The sequence below is a fragment of the Ornithorhynchus anatinus genome, chromosome 4 (assembly GCF_004115215.2).
Source record: "Ornithorhynchus anatinus isolate Pmale09 chromosome 4, mOrnAna1.pri.v4, whole genome shotgun sequence".
NCBI lineage: Eukaryota > Metazoa > Chordata > Mammalia > Monotremata > Ornithorhynchidae > Ornithorhynchus > Ornithorhynchus anatinus.
Window position 1 is genome coordinate 22,736,019 of NC_041731.1, and position 22,930 is coordinate 22,758,948.

General features: G+C 48.0%; 1 protein-coding gene across 3 annotated transcripts; it reads left to right on the forward strand.

Moving 5' to 3' along the window:
* The first annotated feature begins 94 nt into the window (after positions 1–94).
* C4H8orf76 (chromosome 4 C8orf76 homolog) lies at positions 95–20,973 on the forward strand. 3 transcript variants are annotated; one of them, XM_039911730.1, is made up of 7 exons: positions 95–110; positions 3,388–3,519; positions 9,622–9,717; positions 13,065–13,208; positions 15,602–16,113; positions 18,218–18,350; positions 20,669–20,973. In XM_039911730.1, the coding sequence occupies exons 2-7, from the start codon at positions 3,517–3,519 to the stop codon at positions 20,843–20,845; spliced, it is 1,065 nt and encodes a 354-aa protein (XP_039767664.1). In that variant the 5' UTR covers positions 95–110; positions 3,388–3,516; the 3' UTR covers positions 20,846–20,973. The 3 variants fall into 3 exon arrangements, with proteins under 3 accessions (XP_039767664.1, XP_007655587.2, XP_028918082.1); XM_007657397.3 differs by lacking the exons at positions 95–110; positions 3,388–3,519 and adding an exon at positions 8,275–8,416; XM_029062249.1 differs by lacking the exons at positions 95–110; positions 3,388–3,519 and adding an exon at positions 11,911–11,977 and having other exon boundaries at positions 9,632–9,717.
* The last annotated feature ends 1,957 nt before the right edge of the window (positions 20,974–22,930 follow it).

The window sequence follows — 22,930 nt, forward strand, 5'->3', positions numbered from 1 at the left end:
GTTTTGTGGCACAAGATGCCAGGGCTCAGAGTTTTGTGGTGCTGCTGTGAACCTGGCAGATTTAGCACCTCAAATGACTTGCCTGGAATCCTGTCCTGGTGTCAATCAGGGTAAGGACAGTGCTTTTATTTGCCACCGTAACCTGCGGGGTTCTGTGGCCCAAAATCTCCGGGGCATTGTGTTTAAAAATAACCTTTTTCTCAGCAAGGAGCAGTGCAGAATCATATTTATTGATCCCCAGGTGCCTGCTGAGCACTTTACTAAGTGCTCGCATAATAATAATAATAATAACAATATTGGTATTTGTTAAGCACTTGCAATGTGTCAGGCACTGTAATAAGCGCTGGGGAGGATAGAAGCAAATAATAATAATAATGTTATTTGTTAAGCGCTTACTATGTGCAGAGCACCGTTCTAAGCGCTGGGGTATATACAGGGTAATCAGGTTGTCCCACGTGAGGCTCACAGTTCATCCCCATTTTACAGATGAGGTAACTGAGGCACAGAGAAGTTATGTGACTTGCCCACAGTCACACAGCTGACAAGTGGCAGAGCCGGGAGTCGAACCCATGACCTCTGACTCCGAAGCCCGGGCTCTTTCCACTGAGCCACGTTGGACACTGTCCCTGTCCCACCTGGGGCTCACGGTCTCAATCCCTGTTTTACAGATGAGGTCACTGAGGCCCAGGGAAGTGAAGTGATCCACCCGAGGTCACGGCAGCCGACACGTGGCAGAGCCGGGATTAAAACCCATGACCTTCTGACTCACAGGCCCGGGCTCCATCCCCATGCTTGGTCCCTGCCCTCGAAGAGCTACAGTCTACCAGGGAAGAGAGACACTAAAATTACAGGGAGGGAAAGGGGATTTGTGGGAGAGATGATGCTTAAAAATTGGATCATATAACAAGTGTCATAGAAGGGTTTTGTGGGTTTTTTTAATGTCATTTTTAAGCACTTACCATGTCCCAGGCGCTTAACCACGCACTGGGGTAGGTACAAGCCAATCAGCTTAGACACATTCCCTGTCCCACACGGAGCTCACCTTCTTAATCCCCATTTTACAGATGAGGTCACTGAGGCACAGAGAAGTGAAGTGACTTGGCCGAGGTGACGCAGCAGAGAAGTGGCGGAGCCAGGATTAGAACCCAGGTCCTTATCACTCCCAGGTCCGGGCTGAATCCACTTGGCCACGCTGTGCCTCGAGGCTTTGAGACGCTAGGTGACGTTCGAGTTGCAGTTGAGGTTATGTGAACTGAAGAGAATAGGAGTTAATCAAGGAAAGCCTCCTGGAGGAGGTTGGTTGCTTGAAATACTCTTATCCTTCCAAGAGAAATCCCCCCTGTTCCCAGACTGTAAGGTGCTTGCGGGCAGATAACATGTCTGCCGACTCCGTTATGTATTGGACTCTCCCCAGGGCTTACCAGGAGCAGCAGCGTGGTTTAGTGGATTAAGTTTGAAAGACCAGTGTTCTAATCCTGGCTCTGCCACTTATCTGCTGCGTGACCCCGGGCCAGTCACTTCACCTCTCTGCGCCTTAGTTCCTTCATCTGTAAAATGGGGATTAAGACTGTGAGCCCCCCGTGGGACAACCCACGTAGCCATCCCAGCGCTTAGAACGGTGCTTGGAACATAGTAAGCGCTTAACAAACACCATCATTATTATTATACATGGGCGGAGAACGGGCCTGCTGATTCCGTTGTATCGGACTCTCCCAAGTGCTGACTACAGTGCTCTGCACCAAGTCAGCCCTCAATCAATACGATTGATTGACTTAATGTCATCTCTCAAGTACCGGGTTCAGTGCTCTGTGGTCACTAGGCGCTCAAGAAATACCGTTAATTAATCGATCGATTACTGGTGGTGGTGGCGGCCAGCGAATTGTAGAAGGCGGATGGTGGGGGGGGGAAAAAAGCGTGTCTGGGATTAAATCACTTTGCCTCCGGTCTGATCCCAGCTGTTTAACTGAAGCTGATAGCTCCAGTTAAGCAGGGCGGTTAACAGTTAGGCGGGCTTTCTTTTTACTTGAATTATGATTATTTTTTATGGTATTTGTTAGGTACTTAGTATGTGCCAGACACTATACTGAGCACTGGGATAGACAGGTTGGACCCAGCCCCACGTCCCACGTGGGACACACATTTTCCAGATGAGGGAAGCAGCGTGTCCTCGTGGAAAGAGCCCGGGTTTGGGAGACGGAGGACCTGGGTTCTAATCCCGGCTCCGCCACTCGTCTGCTGTGTGACCTTGGGCAAGCCACTTAAGCCTATCTCAGTTACCTCATCTGGAAAATGGGGATTAAGACGGTGAACCCTACGTGGGACAACCTGATGAGCTTGTATCTACTACCCCAGCGCTTAGAAGAGTGCTGGGCACATAGGAAGCGCTTAAATTCCATCGTCATCATCATGAGTGAACTGAGGCACAGAGAATTGAAGTGTCTTGCCCAAGTTCCACAGCAGACGAGTGGCGGAGCTGGGATTAGAACCCAGGACCTCTGGGTTTGTTTTTTTTTTAATTTCCATCCTCTTTCTCCTCCCTCACCTCCTCAGAATATATTATTGACTAATGGATGGATTTGGATGTGGAGGTAGGGGAGAGTCTTACTTAACAGCAGAGTTGTGGATGGTGTGAGGAAGTCAAAGTATTGCACTGTGTGATCGGTTGTATTTATTGAATACTTACTCTGGGCAATACACTGTGCTAAAGCGCTTGGGAGAGTCCAGAAAACGGTATTAGCAGACATGTTCCCTGTCCATAGTGAGTTTAATCGGAATGCTTTCCAATTCATGTTTTCCCCATGTGCGCTTCTGCATTAAGAAAACCAACTTAATGTTCTTCTCTGCCGAAAACTCTGGTTTCCCCCCTGTAATTTTTTTTTTTTTTTACTTCAAAGCGTATCTGCTCCTGGGTCCAGATCAATCTTCTGCATGCTTAGAGCACACCATCTGCTCGGTGTAATAAGAATTTTTATAGCTTTTGGGGACCAGAGACCGGCTTCCAAAGGAAGCTTTCTGTTCCTATGGAAACCGAGAGTTTTTATTTTAATTACTGAATTTTAAAAGGACTGGTGAGATTTTTTTTTTTCTCCTTCCCTTCCTATCAACCCCTGATGGACATTTTATAAGTATTCAAGGCCTCTGGGACTTGGATTTAATACAGTATTTACTGCGTGTAAAATCCTTTGCTGTTTCATTTGTTTTTGCTTTTTTTTTTAAAGCGTGTCCTTTATCCTCCAGTCGTAAATATTCAGAAACATAAACCCAATAATTAAATCCAGGAGGTGAAAGCTTCAGTTCTCTAATTTAGGAAGGCAAAGCCCCGCAGAAAACTGTCGGCTAGGGAGAACGGAACCCCCAAATCATTCCCTTTGTGCTCTCTTCATGCAGGAGTTGGAGTCTTGCAGAACCCCGTGTTAAAGAAAACGCAGGTTGAGGCAACCTCCTTGTCCGCCGCTCACGAACACATCCGCTGAATCCAGACCTCTTTATGTTGTGGGAGGAACAGCACATACCTTAATGGTATTTATTGAGTTTTTACTTTGTGCAGAACACTGTACTAAGCGCTTGGGAGAACACAGTGCGATAGTGTTGGACACGTTCCCTGCCCACAAGGAGCTTACAGTCTAGTGTTCCCTAATTCTGCCGCTGTTCTCCAGACAAGAAAGCTTGAGGAAAATAGAATAATGGCAGAAATCCGCGCACCTCGTATTCTACTCTAAAGATTATTATAATTATTGTACTTGTTAGGTGCTCACTGTGTCAAGCGCTGTACTAAGCGCTGTGGTAGATACAAATTTAGGGGCTCTGACGGTCCCTGTCCCACATGGGGCACACAGTCTAAGGAGGAGCCAGAACAGGCATTAAGTCTCCATTTTCAGATGAGGAAACTGAGGCACAGAGCCGTTGGGTCACTTGCCAGAGGTCATACAGCAGCCAAGAGGTAGAGCTGGGATTGTTCATTCATTCATTCAATCATGGGTGCAGAGCACTGTACTGAGTGCTTGGAAAGTACAATTCAGCAGCAAATAGAGGCAATCCCTGCCCATCAGTGGGCTCACAGTCTAGAAGGGGGGAGGCAGACAACAGAACAAGTAGGCAGGCATTAATAGCATCAATATAAATAGAATTGTTGTTATACACATCATTAATAAATAGAATTATAGATATGTGCATACATACACAAGTGCTGTGGGGTGGGGAGGGGGCGTAGAGAAGAGGGAGGGTGTTGGGGTGATGGCGAGGGGGAGGAGGAGCAGAGGGAAAGGGTGGGCTCAGTCTGGGAAGGCCTCCTGGAGGAGGTGAGCTCTCAGTCGGGCTTTGAAGAGGGGAAGAGACTAGGTTTGGCGGAGGTGAGGAGGGAGGGCGTTCCGGGACAGCGGGAGGACGTGGCCCAGGGGTCGATGGCGGGACAGGCGAGAAGGAGGCCCCGGGAGGAGTTGAGCGGCGGCAGAGGAGCGGAATGGGCAGGCTGGGCCGGAGAAGGAGAGAAGGGAGGTGAGGTCGAAGGGGGCAAGAGGATGGAGAGTTTGGATTAGCACCATTCATTCACCCTTCCTTCAGCCTCCTGGCACTTAGGTACATGTCAGTAATATAGTCCACTTGTCTGCCCTGTGTCCTAGGGCAAGTCGCTTCACTTCTCTGGGCCTCAGTTCCCTCATCTGGAAAATGGGGTCGAAGACTGTGAGCCCCACGTGCCACATGGACTGGGTCCAACCCGATTAGCTCGTAACCACCCCACTGCTTAGTAATAATAACAATGTTGGTATTTGTTAAGCGCTTACTACGTGCAGAGCCCTGTTCTAAGCGCTGGGGTAGATACAGGGTAATCAGGTTGTCCCACGTGAGGCTCACAGTTAATCCCCATTTTACAGATGAGGTAACTGAGGCACAGAGAAGTGAGGCGACTTGCCCACAGTCACACAGCCGACAAGTGGCAGAGGGGGGTTACGAACCCATGACCTCTGACTCCCAAGCCCGGGCTCTGTCTACCGAGCCACGCTGCTTCTCTACAGTGCCTAGCACATAGTAAGTGTTTAATAAATGCCACAGTTATTATTAGTAGTAGCTCAGTGCTCTGCACAGAGTAAGTGCTCAATAAATATGATTGACTGGGGCTCTGGTGGGCCCCAGAGGCTCTGCCTGATATCAAAGAGGCAGGAATCGGCTAAGAAAGAGACAACCGGAGCCGATTATCTTAGAGTTAGCCGTCCCCCAAGGCGAACTGGTTTCAAGGTATTTGGAATGTTAAATGTATTCAGTATTGAATCTTAATTTTCACTTTGGAAGGAATCATCCCGATCATTTGATCACGTGGGGAATTTTTACCCAGTGCCAACTGTGTTGATAATGCCGGCTCATCGCATAGTCTTGTTTGCGTTTTAAAGTGTTTCGCCCTCTAGAATGTGTCTGTTGTTCTGTTACATTGTACTCTCCCAAGCGCTTAGTCCAGTGCTCTGCACAGAGTACGCGCTCAGTAAATACGATTGACTGGTGGTGATTGAGTCTTTAAAGAAATCAGAAAAGTTGTAATATTCTCCTTGAGATTTGAGGACTCCCTCTCTCTTCATAGTTTTCCCCACTTTCATCACGTCTGAATGATTTGGGATTTGACTGGAAGTGGGGAACGGTCTGAGGTAACTTCAAAATTAAAATGAAGGAGCAGTGTGGCTTGGTGAATAGAGCCTTGGGAGTCAGAAAGTCGTGGGTTCTAATCCCGACCCCGCCACTTGTCTGCCATGTGAACTTGGGCAAGTCACTTCACTGGGCCTCAGTTACCTCATTTGTAAAATGGGGATTAAAACCGTGAGCCCCATGCGGGACGGGCACTATGTCTAACCTGATTAACTTGTATCTATCCCGGTACTTAGAACAGTGCTTGGCACATAGTAAGTTCTTAACAAATACTATAATAATAATAATAATGGTGAAAGGAAGGGTGTGAAAGCCAGAGAAATGGTCCCTTGCCCAGTCGGTCCTTTGATACAGGCCCGAGCTGTATCCACTAGGCCATGATTCTCAATTAAGGGAATAAACATTTCCATAATTGTTATTTTGATAATAATTAGCTAAATGACATCCCTTAGTCTTCCTTGGCAAACTGATAGGTGCCAAGAGGAATCCCTTGGAATACAATTTTTTTTTTTTAAGACCTTGGATATTTTAGATGTAAGAACCACCCTCTTGTGTGACCCCAAATTGTAGTGTTGGAAAATACAACAAAGGAAAGACACTGAAATCCCAATGGCCTTTTTTTTTTCCACGTGAAATGCCGAAACAAAATCATGCTCAATTTTGTGGGTTTTAGTTCTTAACGATGCAGTTGTGTTCCCTAAATATAGTGCAGATTTTGGAAGTGAAATTGACAGAACAGGGTCACTCTTTATATTTCTCCTACATCTTGACCGAACAAATGCAGGATTTTGTTTCAAGTGGACGAGGATCTGATGTGAGAGGCAGTGAGCCTAGTGAATAAAACTTGGTGTGACCCCGGACAAGTTCCTTTACTTCCTTGTGCCTCAGTTATCTTATCTGTAAAATGGGGATTGAGACTGTGAGCCCCATATGGGACAGGGACTCTGTCCAACCTGCTTAACGTGTATCTTCTCCAAATGCTTAGAACAATGCTTGGCACAGAGTAAACGTTTAATAAGAATAATGATGATGGGATTTAAGCGCTTACTAGGTGTTAGGCACAGCACTAATTGCTGGGGTGGATAGAAGCAAATCTAGTTGGACCCAGTCCCTGTCCCACATGGGGCTCACAGTCTCAATCCCCATTTTACAGTAAAGGTAACTGAGGCACAGGGAAGCTGAAGCGACTTGCCCAGGGTCACACAGCAGACAGCGATAAATGCTAATAATAACCAGAACAACGCTGTCTACTCAGTGCTTAGAACAGCGCCTGTCACATAGTATTTTATACTTTATGTCTGTCTCCCCGGGGTGGGGCTGGGGAGGGGAAGAAGGAAGTAGTGGGCAAGGAATATGTTGGTTTATTGTATTATTGTAATAATAATAATGGTATTTAAGTGCTTACTATGCACCAAGCACTGTTCTAAGCGCTGGAGTAGATACGCGGTAATCAGGTGTATTACAGATGAGGTAACTGAGGCAGGCACAGAGATGCCCGAGGTCACACAGCAGTCAAGAGGTGGAACCTGGATTAGAACCCACGACCTCTGACACCCCAGTCTGTGCTCTTTCCACTAAGCCACCCTGCTTCCCTACTGTACCAAGCCCTTAGTACAGTGCTTTGCACACAGTAAGCGCTCATAAATACGATTGAATGAATTAAAGAATAGTAAGCGCTTAAGAAATTCCATAAATACTGCAACAATAATAATGAAACTACTCATACTAATGATGATGATGATAAACAGAGAAGCAGCGTGGCTCAGTGGAAAGAACTGGGGCTGGGGAGTCAGAGGTGGTGGCTTCTAATCCTGACTCCGCCACTTGTCAGCTGTGTGACTTTGGGCACATCACTTCACTTCTCTGTGCCACGGTGACCTCATTGGTAAAATGGGGATGAAGACTGTGAGCCCCACGTGGGACAACCTGATCACCTTGTATCCCCCCAGCGCTTAGAACAGTGCTTTGCACATCTTAACCGATGCTGTCATCATGATGATGATGATGATGATGATAAAAGGCTGAGAAGCAGCATGGCAGAGTGGATAGAGCTCGGGCCTGGGAGTCAGAAGGTCGTGGGTTCTAATCCCTACTCCAGCCCTTGTCTGCTGTGCGACCTTGGCCAAGTCACTTCACTTCTTTGGGCCTCAGTTGCCTCATCTGTCAAATGGGGATTGAGACTGTGAGCCCCCAGGGGAGAGGGACCGTGTCCTGCTCGATGTGCTTGGGTCCACCCCAGCTCTTAATACAGTGTTTGGCACATACTAGGCGCTTAACAAATACCATTATTATTATTATAGGCTTCTGATGGGCTTTTGCTTCCAGCCCCTAAACTGACAGAAAGGGCGCTGATAGGCCGCGGCTCCCACAGGGCAACGGGGCCCCTCCTCGCGCAAGCGCAGCTGAGCGCTCGGAAGCCCCACGCCCTCATTCAAGATGGCCGCCGCGCGGGAGGCCCTCCCCGCCCCCTTGCCCTCACCCAAGATGGCCGCCGCACGGGTGGGCCTCCCCACCCCCGTGCCCTCATCCAAGATGGCCGCCGCACGGGTGGCCCGCACCCCTCCGTGCCCTCATCCAAGATGGCTGCGGCGGCGTCCGTGGGCTGGCGTCCCACGCGCACGTGCGGCCTGGTGCTGCCCCGCGTCTCGTTGCGCCCCCCGGCGGCGGCGGCCCGATGGAGGAGCTCCTGGGTGCCGAGTTCGAGGATTCGCTGTTCGAGAAGGGGCGGGAGCGACCCGGGCCCGGCCCTGCCCCCGCCTACACCGCCAAGGCCTGCGAGCCCCAGGTCAGGCCCCCCCGCCCCTCCAGCATCCATCCATAATAATAATGCTGGTCTTTGCTCAGCCCGTACTGGGTGCCAAGCACTGTGCTAAGCACTGTCCCAAGCGCTGGGGCGGGGGGGGGGGGGGGGGACCCAGGCAAAAGGCGTCGGACAGATGGGGGACCTGAGGCCCAGCCACGTCAAGCGGCCTACCCAAAGTCACACAGCAGACAAGGGACAGGCAGGATTGGAACCCAGGTCCTTCTGCCTCCCGGGTCCTCTGCTCAGTCCACCAGGCCACGCCGCTTCTCCCTCCGTCCAGCCCTCCCTGCTGTTTATTGGGCGCTTACTGTGGAGGGGCCACTGTAATAGTAATCCTGAGAGCTGTGTGGTCCTTGTTAAGCGCTTACTATGTGCCGGGCACTGTACTGAGCGCTTGGGCAAATGGCGTTGGACCCAGCCCCTGCCCCACACGGGGCTCACAGTCTTCATCCTCCTTTTACAGATGCAGGAACTGAGGCCCAGAGAAGTGAAATAATAATAATAATAATAATAATAATAACGTTGGTATTGCTAAGCACCTACTATGTGCCTTGGATTGATTGACTGTCCTTCTAGACTGTATACTTGTGGTGGGCAGCGAATGTGTCTGTCACCTCTGTTATAATGTATTCTCCCAAGCGTTTAGTATAGTTCATTCATTCAGTCGTATTTGTTGAGCGCTTACTCTGTGCTGAGCACTGTACTAAGCGCTTGGAAAGTACAGTTCAGCAAACAGGAGAGACAGTCGCTGCCCGCGACGGTCTCACGGTCTAGAAGGGGCTCACCGTCCAGAAGGGGGGAGGCAGGCATCAAAACAAGTAAACAGGCATCGATAGCGTCGATATAAATAGAATTAGAGATATATACTCATCATTAATATATGTAAATATTAACATTTAATAATATATATTAATAGAGGGAACGTGTCCGGCTTTCTATGTGTTTATGTAATTACTATGTAACCTGAATATCTTGTATTTACCCCAGCTGCTGTATTTTTTTTTTTTTAATGGTCTTTTTTAAGTGCTTACTATGTTGGTAGTAATCATCTCTGAATGCTTTTAATTAACAATGAACAATCAGTTGAAACTGTTGGTGCACTTTAGGTTTCTTATGCTTGTGTACTGTGGTCCAAGCATTTGTTTGCTACCTGCAATGGAAAGTTATCCTTGTGTGTTCTCTTTCAGTGGTTTTGTGAGATAACAGCAAGCAAGGATGATGTGGAAATTTTAACTATCAAAAAATTCCGAGGAGATCTGGCGTACAGAAAACAGGAGTTCCAGGTATCCGTGTTGTTTTAGATACTAAAAATCAGATTATCTCACTTGAATTCGCTATTGCTTGGGAGGCAGCATGGCCCAGTAGATAGAGCACAGTCCTGGGAGTCAGAGGACCTGGGTTCTAATCCCGGCTTCTCCACTCTCCGGCCGGGTGACCTTGGGCAAGTCACTTCGCTTCTCTGGGCCTCAGTTTCCTCGTCTGTAAAATGGGGATTAAACCTTACTCCCTCTACTTAGGCTGTGAGCCCCATATGTGTCCAACCTGAATATCTTGTATTTACCCTAGTGCCTAGTACAGTGCCTGGCACACAGTAAGCGCTTAACAATACCGCAGTTATTATTATTATCATCCTTTATCAGCGATCAGGGTCAAATTGGTTCCCCTGAATACTGGGAAAATGCCCGGCGGATTGGTCTGGTTTTAATCAGCTCCTTCACAATCAATCGTGAGCTCCTTGAGGAGCTAAGGGGCTCCGTCCAACCCGAATATCTTGTATTTACCCCAGCGTTCAGTACAGTGCCTTGCACATAGTAAGTGCCTAACAAATAAAAATCATTTGTTTCTGTTGTATTCGCCCAAGTGCAAGGCTCTGCACCCAGTAGGCGCTCAATAAATACTTTGATCGATCAGTCAGTGGCATTTATTGAATACTTACTGTGTGCAGAGCACTGTACTAAATGCTTGGGAGAGTACAGTACAACAGGGTTGGTAGAAACAGTCCCTGCCCACAGTGAGCTTATAGTCTAGAGGGACAGTTAGAGTTAGTCAATCAGTGGTATTTATTGAGCGCTTGTTAGGTGCAGAGCACTGGATAGAGTGCTTTGAGTGGGCAGTACTAGAGAGTTGGAAGGCATGGTCCTTCCCCCAAGGTGAGCTTACAATTAATCAATGGTAATTATTAAGTACTTACCGCGTACTGAGCAGTGTACCAAGCGCTTGGGAGAGTCCAACACAACAGAGTTGTTGCCCACAGCAAACTTAGAGTCTAGAGGACAGTCTACAGTGAATCAGTGGTATTTATTGAGCGCTTAGTATGTGGAGAGCACTGGGCTAAATGCTTGGGAGAGGACAGTAGGAGGAGTTGGTGGGGATGTTCCCTACGTACAAGGAGCTCATTGATCAATAATAATAATGTTGGGATTTGTTAAGCGCTTACTATGTGCAGAGCACTGTTCTAAGCGCTGGGGTATACAGGGTGATCAGGTCGTCCCACATGAGGCTCACAATCTTCATCCCCATTTCACAGATGAGGTAAATGAGGCCCAGAGAAGTTAAGTGACTTGCCCACAGTCACACAGCTGACAGGCGGCAGAGCCGGGAGTCGAACCCATGACCTCTGACTCCCAAGCCCGGGCTCTTTCCACTGAGCCACGCTGCTTCTTTAATAAATACAAATAAAGCGGGTTGGTCCCACAAGAGTCCCTGTCCCACAATATTCATGCCAGGATTTCCCCGTCAGAATTTCAGAGATAGTTTAGCTTTGGCAGGGAGAGGACTGTCAAAATCATCATCAACATCCGTATGTATATATTTTTAAGGTATTTGTTAAGCTCTTACTATACGCCAGGCACTGTACTGAGCGCCGGGGTAGACGCAAGATCGTCGGGTTGGACCCGGTGCCCGAAACCCTCACGGGGCTCACGGCCTGAATCCCCGTTTGATAGATGAGGGAACCGAGGCGCAGGGAAGTGAAGTGACCTGTCCGAGGTCACACGGCAGACCAGTGGCGGAGCTGGGATTTAGAACCCGGGTCCTTCCGACTCCCAGGCCCGGGCTCGATCCCCTAGGCCATGCTGCTTCTCCTTATTGAGCTGCTTCTCTTATTGAGCCCCTCTTGGGTTCACGGAAAAGCGTAGGTGATTGGGAAGGGTACGATAAAGGTAGAGCATGTGCCTCTCATTCCCTTCCTTGTCATCTTTTCACTTGGATTTGAATCCTTTATCCTCCCCGCCCTCAGCCCTACAGCACTTATGTTCATAGTTGTAATCGACTGATTTATTTATATTAATGTCCGTCTCCCCATAAGTTCACTGTGGGGAGGGAATGCGTCTACCAACTCGTTTATATTATACTCTCCCAAGTTCTGCACAGAATAAGCATGTGATAAACATGATTATGATGTCTATAGAGTAGAATTAAGGTGTGAGCTTGGGGAACATCATCTAACCCAATATTTCCTGATTTGCGTTAAATAGATCCAGTCGCCCAGGATGCCCACCTTTCATTTATGTAGTTAAGATGAGGATCATGGTAAATCAAAAGGTATTGTCTGAGTGCTTACTGTGTGTCAGGGACCGTACTAAGCACTAGGGTAGATACAAGCTAATCAGGTTGGACACTGGACACGATCCATGTCCCACATCGGCCTCATTCATCCCCATTTTACAGATGAAGTAACTGAGGCACAGAGAAGTTAAGTGGCTTGCCCTAAAGTTACATGGCAGACGTGGCGGAAACGGGAGTAGAACCCGGATCCTACTGTTTCCCAGGCCCGGACTGTATCCACCAGGCTATGCTTCTTCTCAATTAAGGGACTAAAAACTCCCTTAATTTTTATTTTAATAATTAGCTAAATGACAGCCCTTAGTCCTCCTTGGCAAACCGAAATATGCCGAGAGGAGTCACCTGGAATACAATTTTTTTTAAGATCCTGGATATTTTGGGTGTAAGAAACGCCCTCTTGTGTGACCCCCAAATTGCAGTATTGGAAAATAAAACAGAGGAAAGACAGTGCAGTCTGATTGGATGGTTTTTTCCCCACGTGAAATGCCAGAACAAAATGAAGCTCCATTATGTGGATTTTAGTTCTTCCGACATAGTTGTGTTCCCTAATATAACATCAAATTTTTGGAAATGAATTTGACAGAACAGGGTCATATTTCTCCTGCATCTTGACATGAACACGTGCAGATTTTGGTCTCAAGTGGACAGATGATCTGGTGTGAGAGGTAGCGTAGCCTAGTGGATAAAACCCGGGCCTGGAACTCAGAAGATGTGGGTTCTAATCCTCTCTCTGCCTCACGTCTGCTTCGTGACCTGGGGCAAGTCGCTTCACTTCTCTGGGCCTCAGCTACCTCATCTGTAAAATGGGGATTAAGAGTGTGAGCCCCGTGTGGGACGGGGACCGTGTCCAACCCCATTTGCTCGTATCCATCTCAGCACTTAAAACGGTGCCTGGCACATGGTAGCACTAAACAAATTCCGCTATTATTATTATTATGTGAAGCTTAATCCCTTTCTGCGTTAGATGGCTTTTTTTTTTTTTTTAACATACCACAGCTCTTTCTTACTCTGCCTCTCTGTCCTTCTCCCTCTTTCATTTTTCAAAAAAACCACCCCTCACCCCCAGAAAGCCCTGCAGGAATACTCCAACTGCTTGGAACTCTTGCCAGCGACCAATTTTTCCATGGGACGAGACATTCGGGAGGGCCAGGCCCGGTGCTTAGTCCATCTAGGAAGGCCCAGAGAAGCACTGAGCGTAGCAGAAAAGCTGGTAAGTAATCTTCTCCGTCACATATTTTCCTCAGGTGAGGCTTGCACTCTTTGAACCAGAGTCTCTAGACTGTAGTCTCGCTTTGGGCAGGGAACGCGTCCACTGAATCTTTTGTATTGGCCTCTCCCCCAGTGCTTACAACAGTGCTTGGCACTTAGTAAGAGCTTAACGAATCCCATTAAAAAACAAAAAAGCTATACAAGCCCCCCTTCCATTTCCTTCTCAGTCATCCTGTGGAATGGGTCAGCTTTTTTTCAGAGAATTTGGTTTCCATTTTGAATCAAGGCACTCAGGACGCAGATCCCACTGGAAAACACACCAGGCCTGGGAGTACATTTCTTTAAATTAAATGTTATGAATTATTTATTTTACTGCCTGTCTCCCCCTCTAGATTGTAACCTCGTTATGGGCAGGAAACTTGTCTGCTACCTCTGTTGGACTGGACTTTCCCAAGTGTTTGGTTCAGTGCCCTGCATGTAGTTAGGATTCAATGAATACCAAGCAGCGTGGCTCAGGAGCATGGGCTTGGGAGTCAGAGGTCATGGGTTCGAATCCCCGCTCTGCCACCTTTCAGCTGTGTGACTGTGGGCAAGTCACTTAATTTCTCTGTGCCTCAGTGACGACCTCTGTAAAATCGCGATTAGGACTGTGAGCCTCACGTAGGACAACCTGATTACCCAGTATCTGCCCCACCGCTTAGAACAGTACTCTGCGCATAGGAACTGCTTAACAAATACCATTATTATTATTATTATTATTGATCGATCGATTGTTTGATCAATCAGAGGACCTGGGTTGTCATCCTGGCTCTGCCACTTGCTTGCTGGGTGTCCTTGGGCAAGTCACCCCTCAGTTCCTCATCTGTAAAGTGGGGATAATAATGTTGGTATTTGTTAAGCACTTACTATGTGCAGAGCACTGTTCTAAGCGCTGGTGTACATACAGGGGAATCAGGTTGTCCCACGTGAGGCTAACAGTCTACATCCCCATTTTACAGATGAGGTAACTGAGGCACAGAGAAGTGAAGTGACTTGCCCACAGTCACACAGCTGACAAGTAGCAGAGCTGGGATACGAACCCATGACCTCTGACTCCCAAGCCCGGGCTCTTTCCACTTAGCCTCACTGCCTCTCTATAGGGCTGATTCAACCCTATACTCCCTCCTACTTAGAATGTGAGCTCCATGTGTCCATCCTGATTAGCTGGTATCTTCTCCAGCTCTTTAAAACAGTGTTTGACACATAGTGAACATTTAACAAATATAATAATAATAATGTTGGTATTTGTTAAGCGCTTAGTATATGCAGAGCACTGTTCTAAGCGCTGGGGTAGACACAGGGGAATCAGGTTGTCCCACGTGGGGCTCACAGTCTTAATCCCCATTTTCCAGCTGAGGTAACTGAGGCACAGAGAAGTGACTTGCCCACAGTCACACAGCTGATAAGTGGCGGAGCTGGGATTAGAACCCGTGACCTCTGACCCCCAAGCCCGGGCTCCTTGCATTGAGCCACGCTGCCTCTCATAATAATAATAATAATGATGATGATGATAAATCTGGGTCATGAGAAATAAGGTCTTTAGCAAGAACCGAAGCTTCATAGAGTGCTCTGCTCACTGTAAGCCTCTAACAGATAACATGGTTTGAACTGGATCTTTAACCAAGAATAATCATTCTTCAAGTTCTCGTTTTTTTAAAAATGGTATCTGTTATGCTCTTACTATGTGCCGAGCAGTGTACTAAGCGCTGGGGTAGATACAAGCTAATCTGTTTGGACACAGTCTTCCATATGGGTCTCACTTTCTTAATCATTTTACACAGTAAGCGCTCAATCAATACGATTGATTGATTTTACAGATGAGGGAACCTGCCCAGGGTCACCCAGCAAGACAGGTGGTAGAGGTGGGATTAGAACCCAGGCCCCCCCCCCCCCCCCCCCCGGCCCCGAGCTCCTTCCTAGGCCATGCCGCTTCTCGAGGCAGCGGACGTTAATTAGCAAGTGAAGTAAGGTTGAGGCATTGATGGTTTTGCTGATTCAAAAAGCTTTCCGTTGAGGGATTGCTAAAAGAAAACTTCTGCTGCCTAGGCTAGGAAATCAAATGGATGAATTTAGACCAAGCCACCGAGGGACTCCTATTAGCAAAAAATATTTAGCTGAGTGAATTTGCACGTTGCCAGGAAGATTATATACCCTTTTCGGCATGGATTACTCAGTGGGGGAGCGTATTTTTCTCTTTAAAATCAGTCGATCGTTCGTCTTGAGCGCTTATTACGTATCGAGCACTGCGCTAAGTGCTGGGGAGGGTCCAGTGCACCAGAATGAGCCGGCACGTCTCCTGCCCAGGGAACTCACTAGAACCTTTGATAACGTATTGATCTGTTGGTTCATCATCAGCGCCAAGAAGCTACGAACTCAGACCACTTAACCACAGTGCTGTACCTCTGGCTGGCCATCTACCAGAGTCTGGGGGCCTTAGAAAAAGCAATCCTGGCCCTACAGCAGCTGGCCAGCCTCCATCCTTTCAATCCTTGGACCTGGAAGAAGCTGGCGGAGGTTTACCTCAGGCTTGGGCCTGCCAAGTCTTCCCCCTCATCCCCTCCACTGAACGGATTCCCCTCAGCGGACCAGGCTTTCCCAGCCCCTTTGACGTCGTCGGGAAGAGACCCTCTCTCGTGTTCCCCCGACGGCCAGAACAGGCCGGATCGACCTCGCAGGAGGTTTTCTCCGGGCGCGGAGAGTGGGAAGGCCGCAGCCTGCCGTCACGGCCGGGAAATGGAGGAAGGCGTCGCCGGTTTTCCGGGCCTCCCGGCGGGAGGGAGACGAGTCGGTTCCGCCGTCAAAATCAGGGTTCCGGAAGGATCGACGGAGTTCCGGGCTAAAGCGTGTTGCTCCTTCGTAAGAGCCAGGTAAGGGGAGAGAGCGTGAGCGAAAATGCAAAGCAAGGCGGGGTCCAAACGAGGGCAAACTCCGGACCCCACAAACAAGAGAAACAGCGTGGGCTTGTGGCTAGAGCCCGGGCCTGGGAGTCACAAGGACCTGGGTTCTAATCCCCGCTCCGCCTCGTGTCTGCTGGTTGTCAGGCAAGTCACTTCACTTCTCTGGGCTTCAGTTACTGCGTCTGTAAAATGGAGATTCAACCTGTGAGCCCCGTGTGGGCGTGGACTGTGTCCAAACTGAAGTCCTTGTATCTATCCCAGCACTTAGTACAGTGCCTGGCACATAGTAAGCGCTTCACAAATACCAAAAAAATAAAATAAAAGGAGCAGCATGGCCTAGTGGAAAGAGTATGGGACTGGGAGTCAGAGGACCTGGGTTCTAATCTCATAAAATTTGTCGGCTGGCTATGTGGCCTTGGGCGAGTCACTCCACTTCTCTGTGCCTCAGTTACCTCAACTGTAAAATGGGGATTAAATACCTATTCCGCCCCCTGCTATTTAGATTGTGAGCCCCATGTAAGACAGGGATGTTGTGTCTGATCTAATCAGCACTTAGAACAGTGTAATGCTTAACCAATACCCTAAAAAATAACTCAAACCCATTTCCTGGACCCTCGGGGCCTTTCAGTCTAAGAATAGCAGGGGTGCTCAAGATGGACAGTGGATAAGTACGGAAAGATTGAAATGAGGGGTTGGTGGTGAGCTAGATGAGATGGAGGTCCAGTAAGAAAGTTAGCACTAGAGGAGCAAAGTGTGCCGGCTGGGTTGTAGTAGAAGAGTGAGGTGAAGGAGGAGAGGGCAAGGGGATTGAGTGCTTTGAAGCTTAGTACTGTGCTCTGCACGTGGAAGGCGCTCCGTAAATACGATTGAATGAATAATCAGGTTGGACACACTTCCTGTCCCACCAGGGGCTCCCGGCCTTAAAGTTGGAGGAAAATAATAATAGCAAAACAATCACGCTGAGAATGGCAGAACATTGTGTTAGAGGAATCAAGTCGTTACCAAGTCCAGCAGCCCCCCCATTTTTTTTTTTTAAATGGTATTTATTAAGTGCTCACTATATGCCAGGCACTGTACTGGGAGCGTACCGTACAAGTGCTGGGGTAGATAGAAGCTAATCAGGTTGGACGCAGCCCATGTCCCACGGGGGGCTCATAGTCTCAATCCCTATATTAGAGATGAGTTAACTGAAGCACAGAGAAGTGACTTGCCCAGGGTCACTCAGCAGATAAGGGGTGGAACCGGGATGAGAACCCAGGTCCCCAGACTCCCAGGCTTGTACGCTGTCCCTCAGTCAGTGCTGCTCCTCTCGAGTCCTGTCCCTGGAATCCTCCCCGCCCTGTCCCACTTAGAACTGAGCACCCAAAACACAGAGGCGGCGAGGGGTATATTCAGTCAAACTACGGCAGAGAAGCCGCACGGCCTAGAGGTGAGAGCCCGGGCTTGGGAGTCGGAAGGACCTGGGTTCTAATCCCGGCTCTGCCACTTCTCTGGGCCACAAGTTGCCTCATTGGTAAAATGGGGATTATGACTGTGAGCCCCAAGTGGGACAGGGACAGTCCAACCTGATTAGCTTGCATCTACCCTATCGCTTAGTACAGTGCCTGTCGTGTAGTAAGTGTGTAACAGATACTCAAAACAAAAAAAATAGGTATGGTAGACCATTTTAAACCGAGGAAACTAAAGAATAGTATAAGGTAGCATATTCATTCATTCAATAGTATTTATTGGCCGCTTACTATGTGCAGAACACTGTACTAAGCGCTTGGAATGTACAAATGGGTAACAGACAGTCCCTGCCCTTTGACGGGCTTACGGTCTAATCGGGAGAGACAGGCAGACAAGAACAATGGCAATAAATAGAATCAAGAAATCATTCAGAGAATTAAGGAATTGCAGAACCTCGGGCAATTACATTATGAGACCGAGCGTTTCTATCTTCAGAAAGCAATTTTTTTTTTATCGACCAGCTGGCTAGTTGTCTAAGGATCTCAACCACAACAAAAATGACTTTCTGTTCAATTATTTATTCAAAAGCTGTTCTCCTCCGTCTCCCTCCGACTCTATTTTTCAGGCTTTTGCTCCAACTCATCGAATCTCAGCAGACCTCCTTTGCCTTGGAAAAGAACCTAAAGGCTCAGAAAGAAATTGAAGATCGAGTGAAAACCTTTGGCTTTGAGGAAGAAACTTTACTATTGATCTCTGAGGTGAGCGGAGATGTCAGGTTTCCATTTTATTTTTTATTTTTGTATGGTTTTTGTTAAGCGCTTACTCTATGCCTGCCTCTGTACCAAGCGCTGGGGTAGATACAAGCTGATCAGGCCGGACACTGTCTGTGTCCCACATGGGGCTCACAGTCTTCAGTCCCATCTTACCGAAGCGGTAACTGAGGCCCAGAGAAATAAAGTGACTTGCCCAAGGTCACCCGGCAGACAAAAAGTGGCCGAGCCAGGATTAGAACCCGGGTCCTTCGGACTCCCAGATAGAGGCAATCCCTGCCCAGTAATGGGCTCACAGTCTAAACGGGGGAGACAGCAAAGCAAAGCAGATCAAAACAAAACATCAAACTGGGGGTAATACATAAAGGATATGTGTCAGAGGCAGGAGAATGCAGAAAACGGATAAAATTACAAAGATAACAGAAGATCCGTGGGAGGAGTTAGAGTAATTAGAATAAGTACCAGTGAAGGCCTAGTTACTGGTGACCATCTCCCTTTTCTTCTATTACATTTGTGATACAAAACCTTTCATTTCTCTTTCTCCCTTCTGCAAATGTAGACTCACGGCTAACCCTCATATTAGTTCTCTGAAGAATCTAAAAATTGGTTTAAAACTCCTAGGAAGGAAAAAGGTTGTTTCTTGTGACAGGCAGGACGGCTAGTTAAATTTTGATTCCCGGACGAGGGATCCCCAAATAAAGACGGATACCCCTGAAGGACTCTGGACTGTAAACTCATTGTGGGCAGGAAACGTGTCTGCTAACGCTGTTGCATTGGACTCTCCCAAGCGCTTAGTACAGTGCTCTGCACACAGTAAGTGCTCAATAAATTCCGTTGATTGATTGACTGTAGACTGTCCCTCTGTCCTGGAAGCTCTTGGTGAGCGGGGAGCACATCTACTAACTCTGTTGCATTGTATTCCCCCAAATGCTTAGCACATTGCTCTGCACATAGTAAGCGCTCAATTGATACCACTGATTTATTGATTCCATTTCAGATTCTTCCCACTCCCCGCTTCTCAACCAGTAGGTGACCGCGAGCTCGTTCTGGGCAGGGAATGTGTCTGCTGGTTGTTGTAGCGTACTCTCCCAAGTGCTTAGTACAGTGCTTTGCACACAGGAAACGCTCAATCAGTACGACTGAATTGAATTGGCAGAGATTTATGGCTATTCCCTGACCAGCAGAAGAGACTCTCACACCCATAAAGGTTGAGAACCACAAGAAGCATATAGTATTTGACAGGTACTTTAGGGATGCTTCTTTTTTTTTTCTAGTATTCGTTAAGTGCTTACTCTGTGTCAGGCACTGTACTAAGCACTGGGGTAGATAAATGCTAATCAGGTTGGACACAGTCCATGTTGCAAATGAGGCTTACATTCTTCATCCCCATTTTACAGATGAGAGAACTGAGGCCCAGAGAAGTGGAATGACTTGTCCAAGGTCACACAGCAGACGTGTGGCAAAACCAGGATTAGAACCCAGGTCCTTCTGACCCCCAGGCCCAGATTCTAGGTATACTAGGCAACGCTGCTTCTCCAAGGGAGCTGAAGAACAATCAGTTGAAGCTGTGGGAGGATTGTAAAATACTGTGCTCTAGGAAGAGTGACTCTCAATCAAAAGAAGCAGCGTGGCCTGGTGGATAGAGCCCGGGCCTGGAAGTCAGAGGACCTGGGTTCTAATCCTGATTCTGTCACTTAACTGTTGTGTGTGACCTTGGGCAAGTCACTTGGCTTCTCTGGGCCTCAGTTTCTTCAACTCTAAAATGGGGATAAAATCCTGCTCTCCTGTACCTAGACTGTGAGCCACATGTGGGACAGGGGTTGCTTCCTACCCGATTGTGTCTACCCCAGTGCTTAGAACAGTGCTTGAGACAGAGTTAGTGCTTAACAAATACCGTAAATAAAAATCTGACAACACAACCACCAGTTCAGTCGTTTAAAAAGGGTCCCTGAGAGAGTGGTGAAGTCAAAATCATCGCGATGCTTGGGTAGAAAGTTTGAGACCATTTTAAGTGTATTTCTATTTCCTGGCCACTGCCTGACGTAGCAGAGAAACAGTGTGGCCTAGTGGAAAGAGCACGGCTCTGGGAGTCAGAAAGACCAGGGTTCTCGTCCCGGCTCCGGCACTTGTCTTCCCCGTGACCTTGGGCAAGTCACTTCACTTCTCCGGGCCTCAGTTCCCTCCTCTGTATAACGGGGATGAAGACTGTAAGCTCGTATCCGTCCCGGTGCTTAGTTCAGTGCCCGGCACGTAGGGAGCGCATAACAAATACCGTTAAAAAGTGTTTTTACTTCCTCTGATTGCAGGTTATGGGAGAGGATATCGTTCCGGAAAAAGTCAAAGATGAAGGTCATGCTGAAGTGAAATGTGTAGGCTCTGCAGCTCTGGATGCCTTAGTAATTGCATCCATAAAAGAATTTGAAGACAGGTGGTTCAGAAAGATCGAAGAGCATATCGGGACTTTTGAAAAAAGGGGCCACTAACAGACATTTCAACCGAGCACCCAGTTTTAAAAGTCCGTGCTCCTGTTTGGCTTTTTTCGGTATTTATTTCAGACAGGAGTTGTGGCTAATAAGAGATATAGTGAATTAAATTGGTTCTTTGTGATGTCTATGAACTGTTTCCCTCCCCGCCCCCCGCCTCAATTTTCCACTGCATTTATTATTTTCATTTCTTTTAGCCCTTCACTTGGCTTTGGGCACTATTTGAATTTTATTTCTTCCAGAGCTCTTAATGTTTTTGGAAGACTCATTTGTGGGTAATATGTGTTCATCAACATCATCGACGGTGTTTATGGAGCGCTTAGTGTGGGCAGAGCACTGAATCGAGGGTGTGGTAGAGTACAACAGGGGTGGTGTACATGTGTCCTGCTCACATTGAGTTTACAATCTAGAGGGGGAGACAGGCACTGATAAAAAAAAAATCCTGAACAATCGTATTTATTGAGCACTTTCTGCGTGCAGAGCACTGAACTAAGCACTCTAGGAGAGTTGGATACGTTGTGGGCAGGAAATATGTCTGTTTATTGTTATATTGCACTCTCCTAAGTGCTTAGCACACAGTAGGCACTTACTAAATACGACAGAATGAACAGAGTAAGGAGACACATGTCCTCCCACAACCAGCTGGATTAGAACTCAGGTCTAATCTCGGTGTCATCCTTGACTCGTCCCTCTCGTTCACCCCACACATCCTATCCGTTACCAAGACCTGCCGGTTTCACCTCTACAACATCGCCAAGATCCGCCCTTTCCTCTCCACCCAAACGGCTACCTTACTATTACGGGCTCTCGTTATATCCCGGCTAGACTACCGTGTCAGCCTTCTCTCTGACCTCCCTTCCTCCTCTCTCGCCCCGCTCCAGTCTATTCTTCACTCTGCTGCCCGGCTCATCTTCCTGCAGAAACGATCTGGGCATGTCACTCCCCTTCTTAAACAACTCCAGCGGTTGCCTATCGACCTCCGCTCCAAACAAAAACTCCTCACTCTAGGCTTCGAGGCTCTCCATCACCTTGCCCCTTCCTACCTCTCCTCCCTTCTCTCTTTCTACCGCCCACCCCGCACGCTCCGCTCCTCCGCCGCCCACCTCCTCGCCGTCCCTCGGTCTCGCCTATCCCGCCGTCGACCCCTGGGTCACGTCCTCCCGCGTTCCTGGAACGCCTCCCTCCTCACCTCCGCCAAACTGATTCTCTTTCCCTCTTCAAAACCTTACTTAAAAATCACCTCCTCCAAGAGGCCTTCCCAGACTGAGCTCCTCTTCCCCCTCTACTCCCTCTGCCATCCCCCCTTTATCTCTCCGCAGCTAAAGCCTCATTTTCCCCTTTTCCCTCTGCTCCTCCACCTCTCCCTTCCCATCCCCACAGCACTGTACTCGTCCGCTCAACTGTATATATTTTCGTTACCCTATTTATTTTGTTAATGAATTGTACATCGCCTCGATTCTATTTAGTTGCCATCGGTTTTTACGAGATGTTCTTCCCCTTGACGCTGTTTAGTGCCATTGTTCTCGTCTGTCCGTCTCCCCCGATTAGACCGTAAGCCCGTCAAACGGCAGGGACTGTCTCTATCTGTTGCCGACTTGTTCATCCCAAGCGCTTAGTACAGTGCTCTGCACATAGTAAGCGCTCAATAAATACTATTGAATGAATGAATGAAAGGTCCTCTCATGTCACTCTCCTGAGCCATATTGCCACTTACTGGCCGGCCTTGAGTGTGGCCTCTCTCTCCAGATCGGTGTCAGGCCAAGGTTTATTCATATGAAGTTAGGAAAAAAATCCCATCTTAATTCCTTTTCTAAATTGACAGGCCTATTGTTCTCAAAAAATGTATTCCAGTCCTGAATATGGGATCCTGAAATCAGTCTTTGGTCAGTATTATTTTTTTTATGGTGTTTGTCTAAGCGCTTAGTATGTGCCGGGCACTCTACTAAATGCTGGCGTAGGTACACAGTAGTCGGGTTGGACACAGTCCATGTTCTACATGGGGCTCGTAGTTAAAATCCCCATTTTATAGAGGAGGTAACTGAGGCACAGAAAACTGAAGTGATGTGCTCAAGATCACACGGCAGA